The sequence below is a fragment of the Rhinolophus sinicus genome, linkage group LG05 (genome assembly GCF_036562045.2).
Source record: "Rhinolophus sinicus isolate RSC01 linkage group LG05, ASM3656204v1, whole genome shotgun sequence".
Taxonomy (NCBI): domain Eukaryota; kingdom Metazoa; phylum Chordata; class Mammalia; order Chiroptera; family Rhinolophidae; genus Rhinolophus; species Rhinolophus sinicus.
The window spans coordinates 46380767-46397791 of NC_133755.1; the positions used below are offsets into that span (position 1 = coordinate 46380767).

At 37.9% G+C, this 17025-nt stretch overlaps 1 protein-coding gene across 1 annotated transcript; it reads right to left on the minus strand.

Annotated features, from left to right (window-relative positions):
• Positions 1 to 6511: 6511 nt before the first annotated feature.
• LOC109437619 (uncharacterized protein C11orf24) lies at positions 6512 to 16646 on the minus strand. Its single transcript, XM_019716949.2, is given in 3 exon segments — positions 6512 to 7548; positions 7551 to 7636; positions 16588 to 16646. Coding segments are annotated over 3 exon segments (1182 nt in total).
• Between the last annotated feature and the right edge of the window lie 379 nt (positions 16647 to 17025).

The following is a 17025-nucleotide window of genomic DNA, read 5'->3' on the forward strand; positions in this document are numbered from 1 at the left end:
TTTTGTGAAGAATGGTGTTAATTTTGCAAATATTGATACCATCCCAATGTAGACTGATCTGAGAACTCCAGTGTGCACCCCATTCCTCTCCTCTCCTCCTCCTTTCCTCTTAGACCTACGAACTTAATGTGATTTATGTCAGGAACAGGAATGGTCAGGACGTGTGTCTCCCATTCTTTGATAGCAGATAACTCATCAGAGGTGAGTTATGTTGACTTGCGTTTCTTACAATTTATCATAACATCTGAAGTTCCTTGCTGCCTATTTGACAGAGGATGTTTGACCCCGAAGGTACTTGTGTGTGAGAAGTGTCATTTGCTTTCTATAGATTCCAAAGCAGGTTAGAATGGAAACAAACGAGATGGCCTGAACGACCTTGTGATTAGAAGGCAATGCATTGAACATGCAGAACAGGCTCTAAAACTTACAGCAACAACAATAGATGGTAGGGCGGTCTTGACAGATGGCTAAAATGTAGCAGCCTAGCACACCTGGAACTCCAGGTAGACTCTCTACTCCAGAACCCCTAGTTGCTGGGCTGAGTTTAAGAATAGGATTCTAGTCATTGGACTGGAGAAAGTAAGGCAAGGCCCCCATCCTAGAGAGAATTCACTTTACCAAGAGAGGGTTCAGGAAGAGTGAACAAGATACAGACTAGGAGCTGAGGTTCAAGGTCAGAGCTACAATACAAGTGCTGGTGAGTGAGGCCACCATGTTGGCCTCTTGAGTTTCTTGTATTTGCAGTTAGGCTTAGACTGGGGAACTGAGGCAGGGCTGGCCCAGCGGTTGGGGGATCAAGGGCTCCAATGGTAAGGAAGAGGCTGGGAACGAGGCAGGTGAGGATTCTCATAATGTTGCCGGAAACCTAGATGTCAATCTCAAACTGAATCAAGAATCAGAACAACCTGGAAGATTTTGTTTTGTTAAAACACAGATTGCAGGGCCCCACTCCCAGAGTTTTTGATTCAATAGGGCTGGATTGTGGTCCAAATATTTGCATTTCTGACATGTTCCCAGGTAATGTTGATGCTGCTGGTCCCGGTCGCACACTTTGAGTACAGTGTTTCTCTCTATTTACTGTATATTTGAATTACCTGGGAAGTTTTTCTTTTTTATTTATTTTTCTTTTTTCAATGTTAATATTTTTATTTATTTTATTCTAGCCATTTATCAATCTACCTATCTATTTACCCGTTTATGAAGAATTAGGGAAAAAATGCTCTATGTGAATGGATTCTGGTTTTTTTTTTTACTCAAATTACTAACATTTACCCATATCATATAATATTTATAGAAACTATGATTTTTATGGCAGCATTTCCATTGTAAAGATATAGCATTATTTTAGTATAGCCATAGAGTTAGAAAGATAGTTTTTACTGTTATATTGTTAAAGGAATGATGTTTTGATCATCCTTGAATATAAATCTTTATAAGAATCTCTAATGATTTTCTTAAGATAAAGTGAAATTTATCTTTTTTTCTTGGTATCATGTTTCTTTTCACCATTTTTCCTTTATTGAGTGGCATATATACTTCTTATTTATAGGATCTTAGTATATAAGATTATTCAACATTCTGTCGTATATGTTGTAATATATTTGTTATTTTGCCTTTTAATTTGCATGCTATTTTAAATTATTGAATCGCCTGGGAACTTTTTAAAACTATGGCTGCCTCTGTCCGATCTTCAGAAATTCTGATTTAACTGGTTTGTGGTCTCCTGGTGATTCCAGACTTCAAAACCACTGCTTGAGACTTTGATAGACTCTGACCACTGTTTTTTTTAAAACAAATTTATTCTGAAATTTACGTATAGTAAAATTTATTTTTTCTTGGTATTCAGTTCAATGAGTTTTGATAAACTATGAGTTATATAACCATTATCACAATTAAGATATGGTCCCATCAACCCTTAAATTTTGTCATGCTATCTCTTTGAAGTCAACTCCTCTCCTACCCTTAACTCCTAGCAACCACAGATCTTTCTTTGACCCTACAGTTTTACCTTTTCCAGGATGTCTAAATCTAAATGCAAGTATACGGTATGTTGCCTTTTGAGTCTGGCTTCTTCCACTTAACATAATGCGTTTGAGAATCATTAATAGTTTGTTCCTTTTCATTGCTGAGTAGTAGTATACTGTATGGATGTACCACAGTTTGTTTGAAGACACCCACTAAAGGATATTTGGGTTGTTGATAGTTTTTGGCGATTATGAATAAAGCTTCTGTAAACATTCATGTACAGATTTTTGTACATTGTAGATTTTTGTACAAGGGTTCATTTCTCTGGGACAGATACCTAGGAATGGGATTGCTAAGTCATATAGTGAATATACTTATTTTTATAAGTAACTGCCAAACTGCTTTCCAAAGTGGCTGTACCATTTTTGCATTCCTGCCAGAAATGTATGAAGTGTACATTCTCCAGTCCAATGTATGGTAGTTGTTCATACCGAATCCTTGCTAGTATTTGGTTATAGCCATATTAGGGGAGAGGAAAGCATTCCAATAGGCGTGTAGTATCTCATTGTGGTTTTAATTTGCATGTCTCTAATGAATGATGATGTTGAACACATTTTCATGTGCTGTCTGCTATCCAAGTATCTTCTTTGATCTACTTTTCCTTTTTATTCTAACAGTTTTTACCTAATGTATTTTGATGCTCTGTTGTTAGGTATGTACCCATTTAGAATTGTTATGTCTTCTTAGAGAGTTTATCCTTATCATTCATTATATCTTGTGTCTCTTTATCTGTAGTAAATAGCCTTGTTTTGAAGTCTACTTTTTTTCTGATATAATAGCCACTCTAGCTTTTAGAAAACTTAACATTTGCATGGTTTATCTTTTTCCATCATTTTAACTTTAACCTAACTATATAATTACATTTAAATAAGTTTTTTCTTTGTTTGTGTTTTGTTTCTTTCTTTATAGCATGCAGTTGGGTCTTTAAAAATCCCAATCTGACAATCTTTATCTTTTAATTGGCATGTGTAAACCATTTGTATTTTACATGGTTGTTTTAAGGTTCATCATTTTCTTATTTGTTTTGTCTGTCTCTTTTGTTTTTGTTCCTTTTATCCTTCCACCTTAATATTATAGTTGTCATACGTATTATATCTACATACATTGAAAACTGCCAGATAATGTTATATTTTTTGTAGTCAACAGTTATAATTATTCTAATGAATATAAGAGGAAAAGTTAGTCCATTATATTTACTGAGATATTTACCATGTCTGTTGCTTTTCTTTAATTTGTGTAGTCTTAAGATTGCTCTGATATAGCTTCTCTTCAGGTTTTCATGCTTCTGATGACAGTTTTTTTCTTTCAGCACTTTAAAGATGTTGTCCACTGTTTTCTGGGGAGAAATCTGCAGTCATTTGTTCCTTACATGTAATCTGTTGATTTTCCTCTGGTTGTTTTCAAGACGTTTTCTTTGTTTTAATTTTTTTCAGCAGTTTGATTATGTTGTATTGGTTATTTTTTCTTTGAGTTTATTAAGTTTGGGGTTCATCTGAGTTTCTTGAATTTGTAAATTGGTGTTTCACCAAATTTGAAAAGATTTCAGTAATTATTTATTCAACTATTATTTTTCTGCGTCAATCTTTTTCTCCTTTTCTTTGGGAACTCTGTGGTAGTGAATGTTAGACTTTTTGATATTGTCCTGCAGGTTCTTGAGACTTTGTTCTTCTTCTTTTTTTTTTTTGAAACTTGTTTTTCCTCTGTTCTCAGACTGGATAATTTCTATTGATCTAAAAGTTTCTGACTGTTTCCTATGTCATCTCCATTCTGCTATTAAGCCCATCCAGTGAATTTGTTACTTCATATAGTTTTTCAGATCTCAAATTTCTGCTTAGTTCTTTTTATTAAACATTTTTGTTTCTCTGCTGGCAATATCTATCTTTTTTTTCATTTCAATAGTATTTTTATCTTTACAGGATGGTTATGGATCATGGTTGTAGTAGTTGCTTTAAAGTCATTATCTGATAATTCCACCATCTGAGTCATCTTGGGGTTGGCATCTGTTGATTGCCTTGTCCTTAAGAATTGGTCTTATTTTTCTGCTTTTATCATGTTGAGCAATTTTGGATTGTACCCTGGATATTTTGAATATTATGTTGCACGATTCTGAGTCCTATTGAAATCCTCTGGAGAGTGTTGATTATGTTTGTTTGTTTTAGCAGGCAGTCAATCCCATTAGGTTCAGACTGGGAGTTCTTGCCCACATTCTGTGGGCTGTGAACCCAATATCAGTTCAGTTTTCAACACTTTTGTTATGCTGTTTGGGTCTTCCTTGCCTATGTACCACTTAGGGATTAGTCTGGGGTTTGGCCAGGCCTCAAAGCCTTTGGTATGCTTCTTTGGGTCTGTTCCACACACATGCAGCTCAGACTTGTATTGGTTCAGACATAAAATTAGGGGATCCATTGCTCCAACTCTCTGTTCACTGTGATTGACCCCACATTCTTCAGCTTCGAGGACCTCTTCGTTCCCTTCTGGTTCTTCTGATCAGAAAGATGGGTTTCTCTCAGAGATAATCTTTGCCCCCTTCCTCTCATGCAGTTCTGCACAACTGGGGCTGCCCTCAGGTTCAAAGTAGTGAGAGAAAAAGGAGAAAGGGATTCCCTCTACACTCTTGACCACTGGGATTTCTTTTCCTCTGTTCAGAGAGACAGGTTTCCTCTTGGGGTTTTAGGTATTTGCAGTACAACTCAAAAACGGGTTGGCCTTAGGTCAGGCCTAGAAGGCGGAAAAAAAGGTTGTTTCTCCCACATTCTCAGGCCCACAGGGATCTTTTTTCCTTAGTCCTCTGGCCAGAAAATGAAGGTTTCTCTTGGAGTTTTGCTATTCCTGCTTATTTCACAGTTCTACAACCCGCCCTCTATTCTGTCAGAGCTGGAAGATAACGAAGGAACAACCCCATCCCCATGAAACTCATTGCTGTACCTAGTGTTCTTCAAGTTTTGACTTCCCTCTCTGATCTGCCTACTTTTCTTTTTTACTTTTCAGATTCTTCTGGTAGTTGCTTTTTTGTGTTTTATGCAGGATTTTACATTGTAATTAGTGGGAGAGATAAGTCACGATGTACTTATTCCATCTTGAATGGTACTGGAAGTCACCACACTTTTTTTAATACGATGATCTATGCAGTCTTTTTTGTTTCTTCCCCTGTTTAATCAAGTAGAAAGGGACTTCTCTTTCAATGCTGATGGATATTTTATTTTTTCCCAGTTTTATTGAGATTTAATTCACATATAACATTATGTAAGTTTAAGGTGTACAATGTGATCATTTGATACACATATTTTGCAAAATGATTACCACAGCAGGGTTAGTTAACACCTCCATCAACTCACATAGTTTCCATTTCGTTTTTGTGGTGAGAACCTTTAAAATCTACTCTCTCAGCAGCTTTCAAGTGTATCATACAATATTGCTAACTCTGATCACCATACGATACATTAGATCCTCAGAACTTATTCATCTCATAAGTGGAAGTTTGGTCCCTTTGACTGACAGCTCTCATTTTCTCCAACCCCCAGCTCATGGCAACCACCATTCCAATCTCTATATCTATGAGTTTGACTTTTTTAGAGTCCATGTATAAGTGGAATTCATACGGTATTTATCTTTTTCTGTCTAACTTACTTCACTTAGCATAATGCCCTCAAAGTTTATCCATGTTGTTGCAAATGGCAGAATTTCCTCCTTTCTCATTGCTAAATAATATTCCGTTATATATATATGTATCACATCTTCTTTATTTATTCATTTGTACACAGACACTTAAGTTGTTTTTCATCTTGGCAATTGTGAATAAGGCTGCAGTGAACATGGGAGTGCAGATAGCTCTCTAAGATCCTGATTTCATTTCTTTTGGATATATACCCAGAAATAGAACTGCTGTATTAGAGGGTAGTTTTATTATTAACTTTTTGAGGACTCTCCTTACTGTTTTCCATAGTGGCTGCACCAATTTACATTCCTACCAACATGCACAAGGGTTCTCTTTCCTCCACATCCTCTGCAACACGTATTCCTTGTTTTTTTGATGATAGCCATTGTAATAGGTGTGAGATAATATCTCATTGTGGTTTTGATTTGTACTTCCCTGATAATTAATGATGTTGAGCATCTTTGCATGTACCTGTTGGCCATCTGTATGTCTTTTTTGAAAAAATATTTATTCAGATCCTCTGAGGTTTTTAAAATTGCATTGTTTGTGTTTTTGCTATTGAGTTGTACGAGTTCCTTATATATTTTGAATATTAACTTCTTATCAGATATATGATATGCAAATATTTTCTTTTTTGAATGGAAAGCAGTCATTGCTTTAATTCTGGCCAGGATCTGACACACCGGGTGCCCACCTGCTCCACCGGTAATCACTGCCTGCTCTGTCAACATAATCGTTTACAAAAATAAATATGAAAAAGGCAGCAACTCTTTAGTGATTGTGGAATTAATCTGACAGTAATTAAGTGTGCTTAAGCATCTGGCATATCTCCTATATTGCACCAAAAAACTTGGAAGCACTTGGTTTGGTCTCAGAGGGAAAATGGAAGGAGGGGAAGGGCCCAACGCCTGTGAAGAAAAGAGTCGCCTGAAGCAGGAGCACCACCAGGAATGAATTTTTGTTCACCGAGAACATGGTAAGGGGCTTGGTGGTGACCACCAGGTACTGGCCTTGGGTGCTGAACTGGCATGAGTCCGTGGCTGGCATCTTAGTGTCGCCTGAGCTCTCTGGTGTTGGCTTGGTGGAAGCGGTACCACCTGTGGCTGCAGACTGGACCTGTTCCTGTGTCTGGGGCGTGCCTAGCCCCGTGGGGCCCTGGGGAGATGGAAAGGGGCTTGGCAGTGTTATGGGGGACGTGGCCCCCACCCCAAGGGTCGGGCTGTTGTGAGGCACAGGAGCTGGCACTGTGGTGGCAGCTGGCTCCTCAGCTTGTGTCTTGGTGGTGGTCATCACTGTTGGCACGGAAGCCACGGAGGGAGGGATAGGCTCTGGGATTGTGTTCACCAGGCAGGGTGTGGGCCTACTTGCTGGGTCTGCCACAGGCCTGGCCGTGGACACCTGGATAGTGGGGCCTTATGTGGACATGTTAGGTATTTGGGGACTTGTAGGGGGCATGGGGCTGGCTGTGGAGTGGCCAGATGTGTGCTTGGAAGGGCTCCATGCGCCCGTGGGGCTGCTTGCATTTGCCGTGGCGGCAGCATCTGTTTGTGTGCTCGTGGCCAGCGTTGTCAGAGGTGCTGCTCTTGCCAATGTGCTGCTGCTGGGCACCTGTGTGCTGGGTGAGCTCAGAGCAGCGGTGGAGGACAGAGTAGGCTGTGCGGACATCGGGGTGGGTGGCATGGGCACCCTGGAGGCAATGTGGCCAGGGGGACCTGCCGCATTTGCTGAAGGGCCCAGGTCTGTCCTGTGTGTTCTTCCTGGTGTGACTGCATGAGAGCTGGGATTGGCTACTGGAGTCCCTTTGGCCAATGTGACAGGAGAGGGTGTAGCCGTTGTCATTTTTTCAGACATCTTATTAGAGACGCTTTAGTTGTTTCTCTGGATGCGCTTTTGTTGACTAAATTATCCTGTGTCTGTTTGAGGAGTAAGTACCTTGGATCCTGGAATACTACTTGGCTTTCAGATAAGGACAGGAGAAAATGTAAAGGAGCACAAAGCCTGTCCACATCTTGCTAGTGAGTCCGGAGCAAGGCTGGGAGGTCCCCAAGGTTCCCAGTCGGCAGCTCTCAGGTTGCAAATGATGCCCTGCTGCTTGCTGGGGGAGATCGGAGGCAGCGGCTCAGGTGTGCTCTCAGGCTGGGCCATCTTCCTCCTCAGAGAGCTGTGGGCTTGGTAATGTGTGCTGATCAGGTGAAGTCTGGCTTTGCAGGAGGCAGAACAGCTGCAAGGAGCATTCCCAGACCACCAAATGCTTTGTGGTACATGTGGCAGATGCTCCCTCTCATAACAGACCTATCTAGACACAACAGGCTCTCGAAGGGCGGGAATTGCCCTCTATCCGGTGTGGGGTGGTCAGCAATAGAGCAGCGCAGCACAGAGTCGAGGGCAGCCACCCCAGGTGGCACTGCCCGACCTGCCCTGGATTTGCAAATATTTTCTTATATTCTATACGTTGCCTTTTCATTCTGTAGATTGCTTTGGTATGCAGAAGCTTTTTAGTTTGATGTAGTCCCACTTAATTATTTTTACTTTTGTTGCTTGTACTTTTAGTGTCACATCCAAACAATTGTTGCCAAAACTAATGTCAAGGAGATTTTCTCTATGTTTTCTTCCAGGAGTTTTATAGTTTTAGGTCTTATGTTTTCAATCCATTTCGAGTTAATTTTTGTGAATGGTATAAGATAGGGGTCCGCTTTCATTCTTTTGCATGTGATTATCCAGTTTTCCCAAAACCATTTATTGAAGAGTCTATCTTTTCCCTACTGAACATTCTTGGCTCCCTTGGCAAATGGATTGACCATATCTGTGAGGGTTTATTTCTGGGCTCTTGATTATGTTTCATTGGTCTATGTGGCTATTTTTATGCCAGACCATACTGGTTTTTATATATATTTATTTTATTTCTATAGCTTTGTAATACAGTTTGAAATCAGGAAGTGTGATGCCTCCAGTTCTGTTCTTCTTCCTCAGGATTGCTTTGGCTATTCAGGGTCTTTTTGGTTCCATATGAATTTTAGGATTGTTTTTTCTATTTCTGAAAAATGCCATTGGAATTTTGATAGGGATTACATTGACCATACAGGAGGCTTTGGGTAGTATGGACATTTTAACAATATTAATTCTTCCTGTCCATGAACACAGGATATTTTTTCATTTATTTGTGTCTTTAATTTCTTTCATTAAAATTTATAGTTTTCAGTGTATAGATCTTTCACCTCTTTGGTTAAATTAGAATATTATTGTTTTCAATGCTATTGTGAACAGGATTTTTTAAAACATTCTTTTTCAAGTATTTTGTTGTTAGTGTATAGAAATGCAACTGATTTCTGCATAATGGTTTGTATCTTGCAACTTTACTAAAGTCATTGATTAGTTCTAATGGTTGTTTGGGTGGTGTCTTTAGGATTTTCTCACTATAAGATAATATCATCTGCAAACAAAGACAGTTTTGAATCTTTCTTTCCAATTTGGATGCCTTTTATTTCTTTTTCTTGCCTAATAGCTCTAGCAGTGCAGGACTTCCAGTATTATGTTGAATAGGAGTGGTGAGAGTGGACACTCTTGTCTGGTTCTTGATCTTAGAGAAAAAGGTTTCAACCTTTCACAATTGAGTATGACAAGCCCACAGCTTGGCCTTTATCACGTTGAGGTACATTCCTTTTATACCCATTTTGTTGAGAGTTTTTATGATGAATGTATGCTGTATTTTGTCAAATTCTTTTTCTGCATCTATTGAGATGATCAAATGATTTTTATCATTTGTTCTATTAACATGGTGTATTGCATTTATTGATTTGTGTATGTTGAACCATCTTTGTATCCTAGGGATAAATCTCACTTGATTGTAGTGTATAATCTACTTACTGTGCTGTTGAATTCAGTTTGCTAATGTTTTGTTGAGAGTAGTTGCATCTATACTCATCAGGGATATTGGCTTGTAGTTTTCTTTTGTTGTAGTGTCCTTATCTGGCTTTGGCATCAGGGTAATACTGGCCTCATAAAATGCACTTGGGAATATTCCCTCCTCTTCAATTATTTGGAAGAGTTTGAGAAGGATTGGCATTAATTCTTTAAATGTTTGCTAAAATTCACCAGACTAACCCCCTGGCCCTGGGATTTTCTTTGTTGGGAGATATTTGAATCTGATTCAATTGCCTAACTCATTATTGATGTGTTCAGATTTTCTATTTCTTCATGATTCAGTCTGGGTAGGTCATATGGTTTTAGGAATTTATCCATTTTTTTTCTCTAGGTTATCCAATTTGTTGGTGTATAATTGTTTATAGTAGTATCAATAGTAATTGTTTATAGTTCGTATTTTTGTGGTATCAATTGGTAATGTCTCCTCTTTCATTTCTGCTTTTATTTATTTTAATCTTTCTTTTTTCCTTAGTCTAGCTAAAGGTTTTTCAATTTATTTATCTTTAAAAAAAACAGGTCTTAGTTTCGTTGATCTTTTCTATTGTTTTTCTTATCTCTACTTCACTTAGTTTTGCTCTGATCTGTATTTCCTTCCTTCTGCTAATTTTGGGCTTAGTTTTTCTTTTTCTAGTTCCTTGAGGTGTAAAATCAGGTTATATGAAATCTTTTTCTTTCTTTTTTTTTTTTGAACATAGGCATTTATCATTATAAATTTCCCTCTCAGAACTGCTTTTGATGCTTGCCATGAATTTTGGTATGTCATGTTTCTATTTTCATTTTTTCCAACTTTTAAAAAAAAATTTTTTTTCTTTTGACCTATTGGTTATTTAGGACTGTGTTGTTTAATTTCCACATATATGTGAATTTTCCAGTTTTGTTAGTAATTTCTAGTTATATACCAACTGGTCAGAAAAAATCCTTAGCATAATTTCAGTCTTCCAAAATTTGCTAAGACTTGTTTTGTGATCTATCAATATGGTCTATCCTGGAGAATGTTTATGTGTACTTGAGAAGAATACATATTCCACTAATGTTGGATGGAATGTTCTGTATATGTCCGTTTGGTCTATTTGGTCTAAAGTATAGTTCAAGGCCAATGTTTCCTCACTGCCTAGTTGATCTATCGATTATTGAAAATTGGGTATTGAAGTCCCTTACTATTATTTTATTATTGTCTAGTTCTCCCTTCAGATCTATTAGTAATTGCTGAATATATTTAGGTATTCTGATGTTGGGTGCATAAATATTTATAATTGTTATATCTTTTTGATGAATTGACCCCTTTATCATTAGATAACGAATTTCTTTGTCTCTTGTTATAATTTTTGGTTTAAGGCTTATTTTGTATAAGTATAGCTACTCCTGCTCTTTTTTTGGTTTTCACTTGTATGGAATATCTTTTTCCATCCCTTCACTTTGAGTCTATGTGTGTACTTAAAGCTGAAGTGAGTCTCTTATAGGCAGCTTATCGTTGGGTCTTCTTTTTTTATCCAGTGATGGCTATATATATTTTTTTTTTCAGTGAAGACTATTTTAATTTACCTTATATAGTCTTGCTCTTCTAGTATTGCCCGACTTTTCTCTCTCTACAACTTTCTTTATTGAGAAAGCTTTCAGTCCTCTTGGGACTGGCCAGTAAATTTTGTGTCACACCCAATTCTCTGCTGTTTCTTCCACAGAGTCTGTGTCTCAAAGCTGGACATAGATCCTAGATCTTCTTCCCCTTGGGGTAAATTTAATGACTTTCTAAGGAAGCCATTATCAGCATGTGTATGTGTATTTGTGTGTGTGTGTGTGTGTGTAGTGACTTGATTTCAATATCTAGAATTCTAATAATAAATCTTCAAATCATCTAGGTCTAAGGGGATTCAGAGGCCTTTATATAAACAGGATACCTCTCTAATTCCTGTAGTCATGCAAGAATGGCTTGAATATGACCTTGTGATGCATTGTTATATGGATTGCATTATGCAGAGTTTTATCTTTCATTTTCCCACTCTCATTGCTTATAAACAGTTCTTTTTTGGCCTGGTGTGCTTACTTCTGTTTATGTGGACTCTAATCTTCCCAGAAGATGTGGAATTTTTATTGCACTGTTTTAGAATCCATGTTGGTGAGGGTGCTTTGAGTATATCTCACTATGGAAGTGACGGTTTGAGTCAAGAAGTGAATGGATCACTATTATCATTCTTCCACCCAGAAGTTCCATGAATTGTGATGAAGAGAGAAGTATGGGGACTGTTACAAGCTCAGAGGGGAACCATTTGAATTTCCTTTTTGATTGGTCTTTGCTGGCAGCTCTGCCACTAGCTGTTGGAGGTTCTGTTTAGGAAAGAGGGAACAGGTATGGAAAAATTTCTCTTTTTATTGTTCCTGAACCTTTAACTCAAAGAAGGGGAGCATTTGTATGCTGGTCACAGGCCCAGGCAGATGGGAACTTTCTGAAGCACCTGTTTTCCAGCTGTTTGCACCCCCTGTAGAGGCCAGAATGAATGCGAGTAAATATAAAAAAATTGCACAAACTCTGTTTAGGATGTTAGTAAGTAGCCAAATAGAATACTTGTTTAACAAAATCAGTGCCAAGGGATATTTATATATATGTCATATTTTGCCCAGTGTGCATGTATTAATCTTGTAGTTGAAGGAGTGAATTGGTATTTACCTGATATGATACCATATTCAGAGTTCCCTAGGCCTATTTTCCATTTGGAATGAAATAAAAAAGATTAGGACATGAAACCTGATGCTTTTTTGTTTTTGTTTTTGTTCTGCGTCTTGTAAAAGACAAACCCCTTGTGTTCTGGAGTGATGTCATTTTCTTTTTGGGAGAAGAGTATGAGATTAATATTTATCCCTCACCTTTAAGTCTGGCTTTTGATTTAATTATCTTATAGAAGTATCTTTTAGGAGGATGTTCTATCACAGCTTTAATGCCATTTCTGATTTTGCCTATGTGGCGAGGGCCTGAGTTTCCTCCAAATGTTCAATTAGGGTGACATGCGAGAACAAAGTGGGGGAAATGGCATTGGATTTCATACCAAAGCCATTTGTACTATCAAATAATGACGTCTCTTTTCTAGAAACACATAATTATATTTGGAATTCATGATAACATTCTCCTGTATTTCAAAATCCAGACCACAAACAGATAAAGATATCAGAGGAAAGAAAATGCTTTTGATGTGTCAGAATTCATTTATTTTCCAGCTTGTAATTCTTTGTCTTACGTATGTGAATGAGCACTTATCAAAACATAGAAGATTATTGTTCAAAAATTCCATTCTGAACGTTTGTCCAAATTCAGTTTAATATGCCCTATTAACAAGAAGAATGTTGAGAAAGGATCCCAAATAGACTTCAGGAGGTGATTAGGAAACTAAATTAGAGTTTGTTCCTAAGTATTTAAAAATATTTATTTTAAGTTATAAAAGTAATACATGAGCAGACACTTAATGCAAAAAAGCAAACAACACATTCTTAAATACTTAATAGCATTGGGTCAAAAATCCCTCTTCTGTAAGAAATTTAGGAATGTATCTTTTCCTGGCTAATATCCTTAGTTTAGCATTAAAAAAAAAACCCCTTTTATTTATTTATTTATGTGTGTTTTTCCAGGACCCATTAGCTCTAAGTCAAGTAGTTGTTTCAATCTAGTTGTGGAGGGCACAGCTCACAGTGGCCCATGTGGGGACTGAACTGGCAACCTTGTTGTTAAAAGCACTGTGCTCTAACCAACTGAGCTAACCAGCCGCTCCTTAATTTTGCATTTTTTACAATAAAATAATTTTGCAGCTGCCAATTAAAACACATAATTTACTATTTAGGATTCTCTTTAAAATATTTTGCATTTTGGCTTGCTCTCTTTAGTAAGAGGGAGATTTATAATCTAGTCTTCTGAAATGTAGCACTTATATTCTGCCCATTGTCTGTTTTATGCTTTGCCTTATTGATCAGTCATTATGGTGCAGTCTTGTTATTTCCACATGTGTCTTATTTTCCCAGCTAAATTGTAAGCTCCTTACGTTAGTGTAAGTCTATATCCTATATTTTTTGTGTTCTATATAACTTGAAGGGTATCATACACAGTAGGTGCTCAATGAATACTTCTCCTTATTAGAAGTGCAGACTAGCATTAGATTATTTCAGATGTGCTACACAGGGACATAGCTCCAAATGATGCTTTTGGGGAGAGGTGGTGGTGGTATAAATCTTTGCTATCTCCTGGTTCACTTGTGTTTGGCAATTTCTTAGGAAAGAATTTTAAAATTTTGGTTAATTGAAAGTGCTGACAATTCAAGATTTCATTTTATGAAGATTTTATTTGGAGACGGGGAAGCTAAATCTGAGTATTTAGATTTGAAAGAAGCGGTGAAAGACAAAGTTGCTATTTCTTTCATTCTTCTCTTACCTCTCCTATTCTGCCTTATATACATATGGCCATTTATGGAGGATGGTTTCACCATTTTCCCCTTTTTCCCTGATTACTAGGGGTAAAATGGATAGTAGATTGGCTAAATACACCAACAGGGTAGTTTATCCATAGCCTGGACACTTCTCACTTATTTTCAGGCGTTTATCTATTCATTCTTCCAACAAGTATGTGTTGATCAGCTATTATACGGCAGGAGTTGTACAGTCCTAGAATTACAGTGGGGACAAGAAAAACGTACCTCGACCCTCAAGGACTTGTATTGTTGGACTCTGTCAAGATCCTACATATCTACATCTGTCATATCCTCCTTTGCAGAGAGGATATGAACTGTTTAAAGTCTGGTGGTGTCAAAGTTAAAACTGGACCTCTTCAGACTGATACACAGAATAATTGTCTTAGTCTTCTCTTGACTTACACAGATTTAATTCAGGTTATATAAATAAATATAAAATCTAGTTGTCTTTGCCATCCTAAAGAGAACAATACTTCAATGTTATTAAAATAAATTGTAATAAAAATAGAAAAATGACATATAAATTATGTGCCACGTATGAGAATTTCTTACAAAGAATTATAGTTCTCGACAATTACTAAGTAAACTACAAACAATTTAAGTTTTTCCCCCCCTTTTTTGATGGAAATGGACATTGTGTTGAGGGTGTCCTGTGGAATGAATGCATAAAACAGGGACATTTGACTTGTTGGAAACAAAAGAAAATGCGAGCAAGGATATAGCTTGGTAGCAGTCCTTGATAACTCTCCTGCTGTGTTTTTTTGGGTAACATGCATGGAGAAAACAATGAAGATGAAATTTCTAGGAAGTAACTCAATCAGGTGTTGCTTAATGGAGTCTACTGTCATTAAAATCCAATTCGATTCATTTGGAGAGTGAAATATCACAATTGCAACTACACCATAAAGGCTTTTGGAAGATGCAATTTGTATAAACTGGGTTAATCCCTTGATCACCAATTCAAATAAAAATAGATAAAACATGAGGAGGCTGGCAGTGGTGAAGGCCTGGGAATAGTGATGGTGATGCCAGAAGGTGTCTTTCCTGCCAAAGGGAATTGGCATAGAGAGCAGTCTCTGAGCCCAAATCCTAGAAACCACAAACTGGTAGAGATAGAAGACAGATTGTCCATGTCCTGCTGGGGAGCTGGAGCTCTGCTGGCCCAGCCAGATCACAAGTGAACTGCCTTTTTGACCTCCACATGTGGCCTTGTGTGCAGAAATTTGCATTTCTTTCCACTTATGGTCTTACTTTCTGTTAGCCTGCAAGACATTTAACAGCTTGTCATGAACAAGTTATATCTTTGGAAAACATAGCAGAGTCTCTCTGAGGGGTGAGTTATTCCTGTTTGTAGAAGAGGCTGTCTCAATGTAGTAATTAGAGAATTGTTCAGTGAATTCCAGCTTTATACTCGGAAATAAAACCCTGGAGGTCTGACCACAATGTCCTAGTAGACTTCCAGGGTGTAATTTCTACACACAGTCTGGGTAAGTGATATTGGATGGAATGCACTAGGCAACTTCAATTATGAGGCTGTTACCTTGGACTTGAAATACTTTGACAATCCACAATAATTAACAGGAATTGGGATGAAATTTGTTTCTGCTTGGCAAATTCTTCTAAGATACTACAAGTGAAATGGGATTTAAACGCCATGTTTATATTGTTTCGGATGATAAATTTTCAGTTACCTCACATATAAAAAATTGCCATGGTGTTTACAATTTTTTAGGTATTCATTAAAAAAGACCCTACAAGAATCTCTAGGAGGCTGTGCCCGAATGCCAATACATTGGGTAGGATATTTTGACTGCAAGTTACAGAAAGCCAGCTCAGAATGGTTTAAACCATATGTCATTTCGTGTAACAAGAAGACCTGACATAAGAGAACTTTAGGATTGGTTCCAAAATCAGTACTTTAAAAACAACACCCGGGTCTCACATTTTTTCTGTTTGACCTCAGTGAGCATAGTGCCTTCTCCTGGTACCAAGATGGCTGCCAGAGTTCTGGCATCAAAATGGACACAACTGTATCAAGCAGAAGAAAATATCCCTTGTGTTGCTTTTTATTATTGATGAAACACTTCTAGAGACCTCTCAAGCAGACTTCCTGTCACATCTCATTGGCCAGGAGTGGATCACATTCTCTTCCTAAATCAGTCAGTAGCAAGGTGCATGGGATCACACTGACTGTTTAGAGCTACAGACTATCAAGGTCAAGTTGGGGCGAGGTGGATCTCTGAACAAAATCTCATACACATATACATATATGTATGGCGATCCAGCAGTAGCCATCTCCGGAAGCGTGTGCTCTCTAGAAGCAGATGTTTCTAGAGACAAAGTTTGGGGTAAGGATGTTATTAGGATTCAAGTCCTGAAGGGAAGGGGGAGGAAACAGGATTGGGCAGAGGAAGAAGCTGAACTGTGATACAGGCCTGATAAAGCCTTGGTCAACCCACTGGAGCGTTCTGCAAATATTGCCCAGGAGTATCCTGCATTGGGTTGAAATAACCAGGCCTTCATACCCATCAGATCACTTACCAGATGTGGGTCGCCGGGTGAGGCAGCTCTGCAGCTGAGGCAGACCTGGAAGGGTGCATTCGCAACAGCTGGGCTGAAGGTCCTTCCCTGCAGGGGAATCTGGGTGGCACACCCCAGTGTGTACATACCATATCCCCAGGGTCTGTTACGGCCCAGTGTGCTTAACTGCATAAACGTGAATAATATATAACCACATTTCTTTAAAAGGATTCTATAATCTCTTCTGGTTACTAACCAACACTATTCCTCTTTCTCTGTTCTCAACCTCAATTATTCTGGAGCTGCAGGGTTTTACTGTATATGGTCACCATGTGTGAATCATAGCTGTTTAGAGCTCAAACAGCTCTTGGAACTCACCTGTACAACTAGAGAATTCAGTAAGTTGAGTTAAATAAGGAAGCTGAGGCCCAGATGAGTTTAACACATACATATGTATTA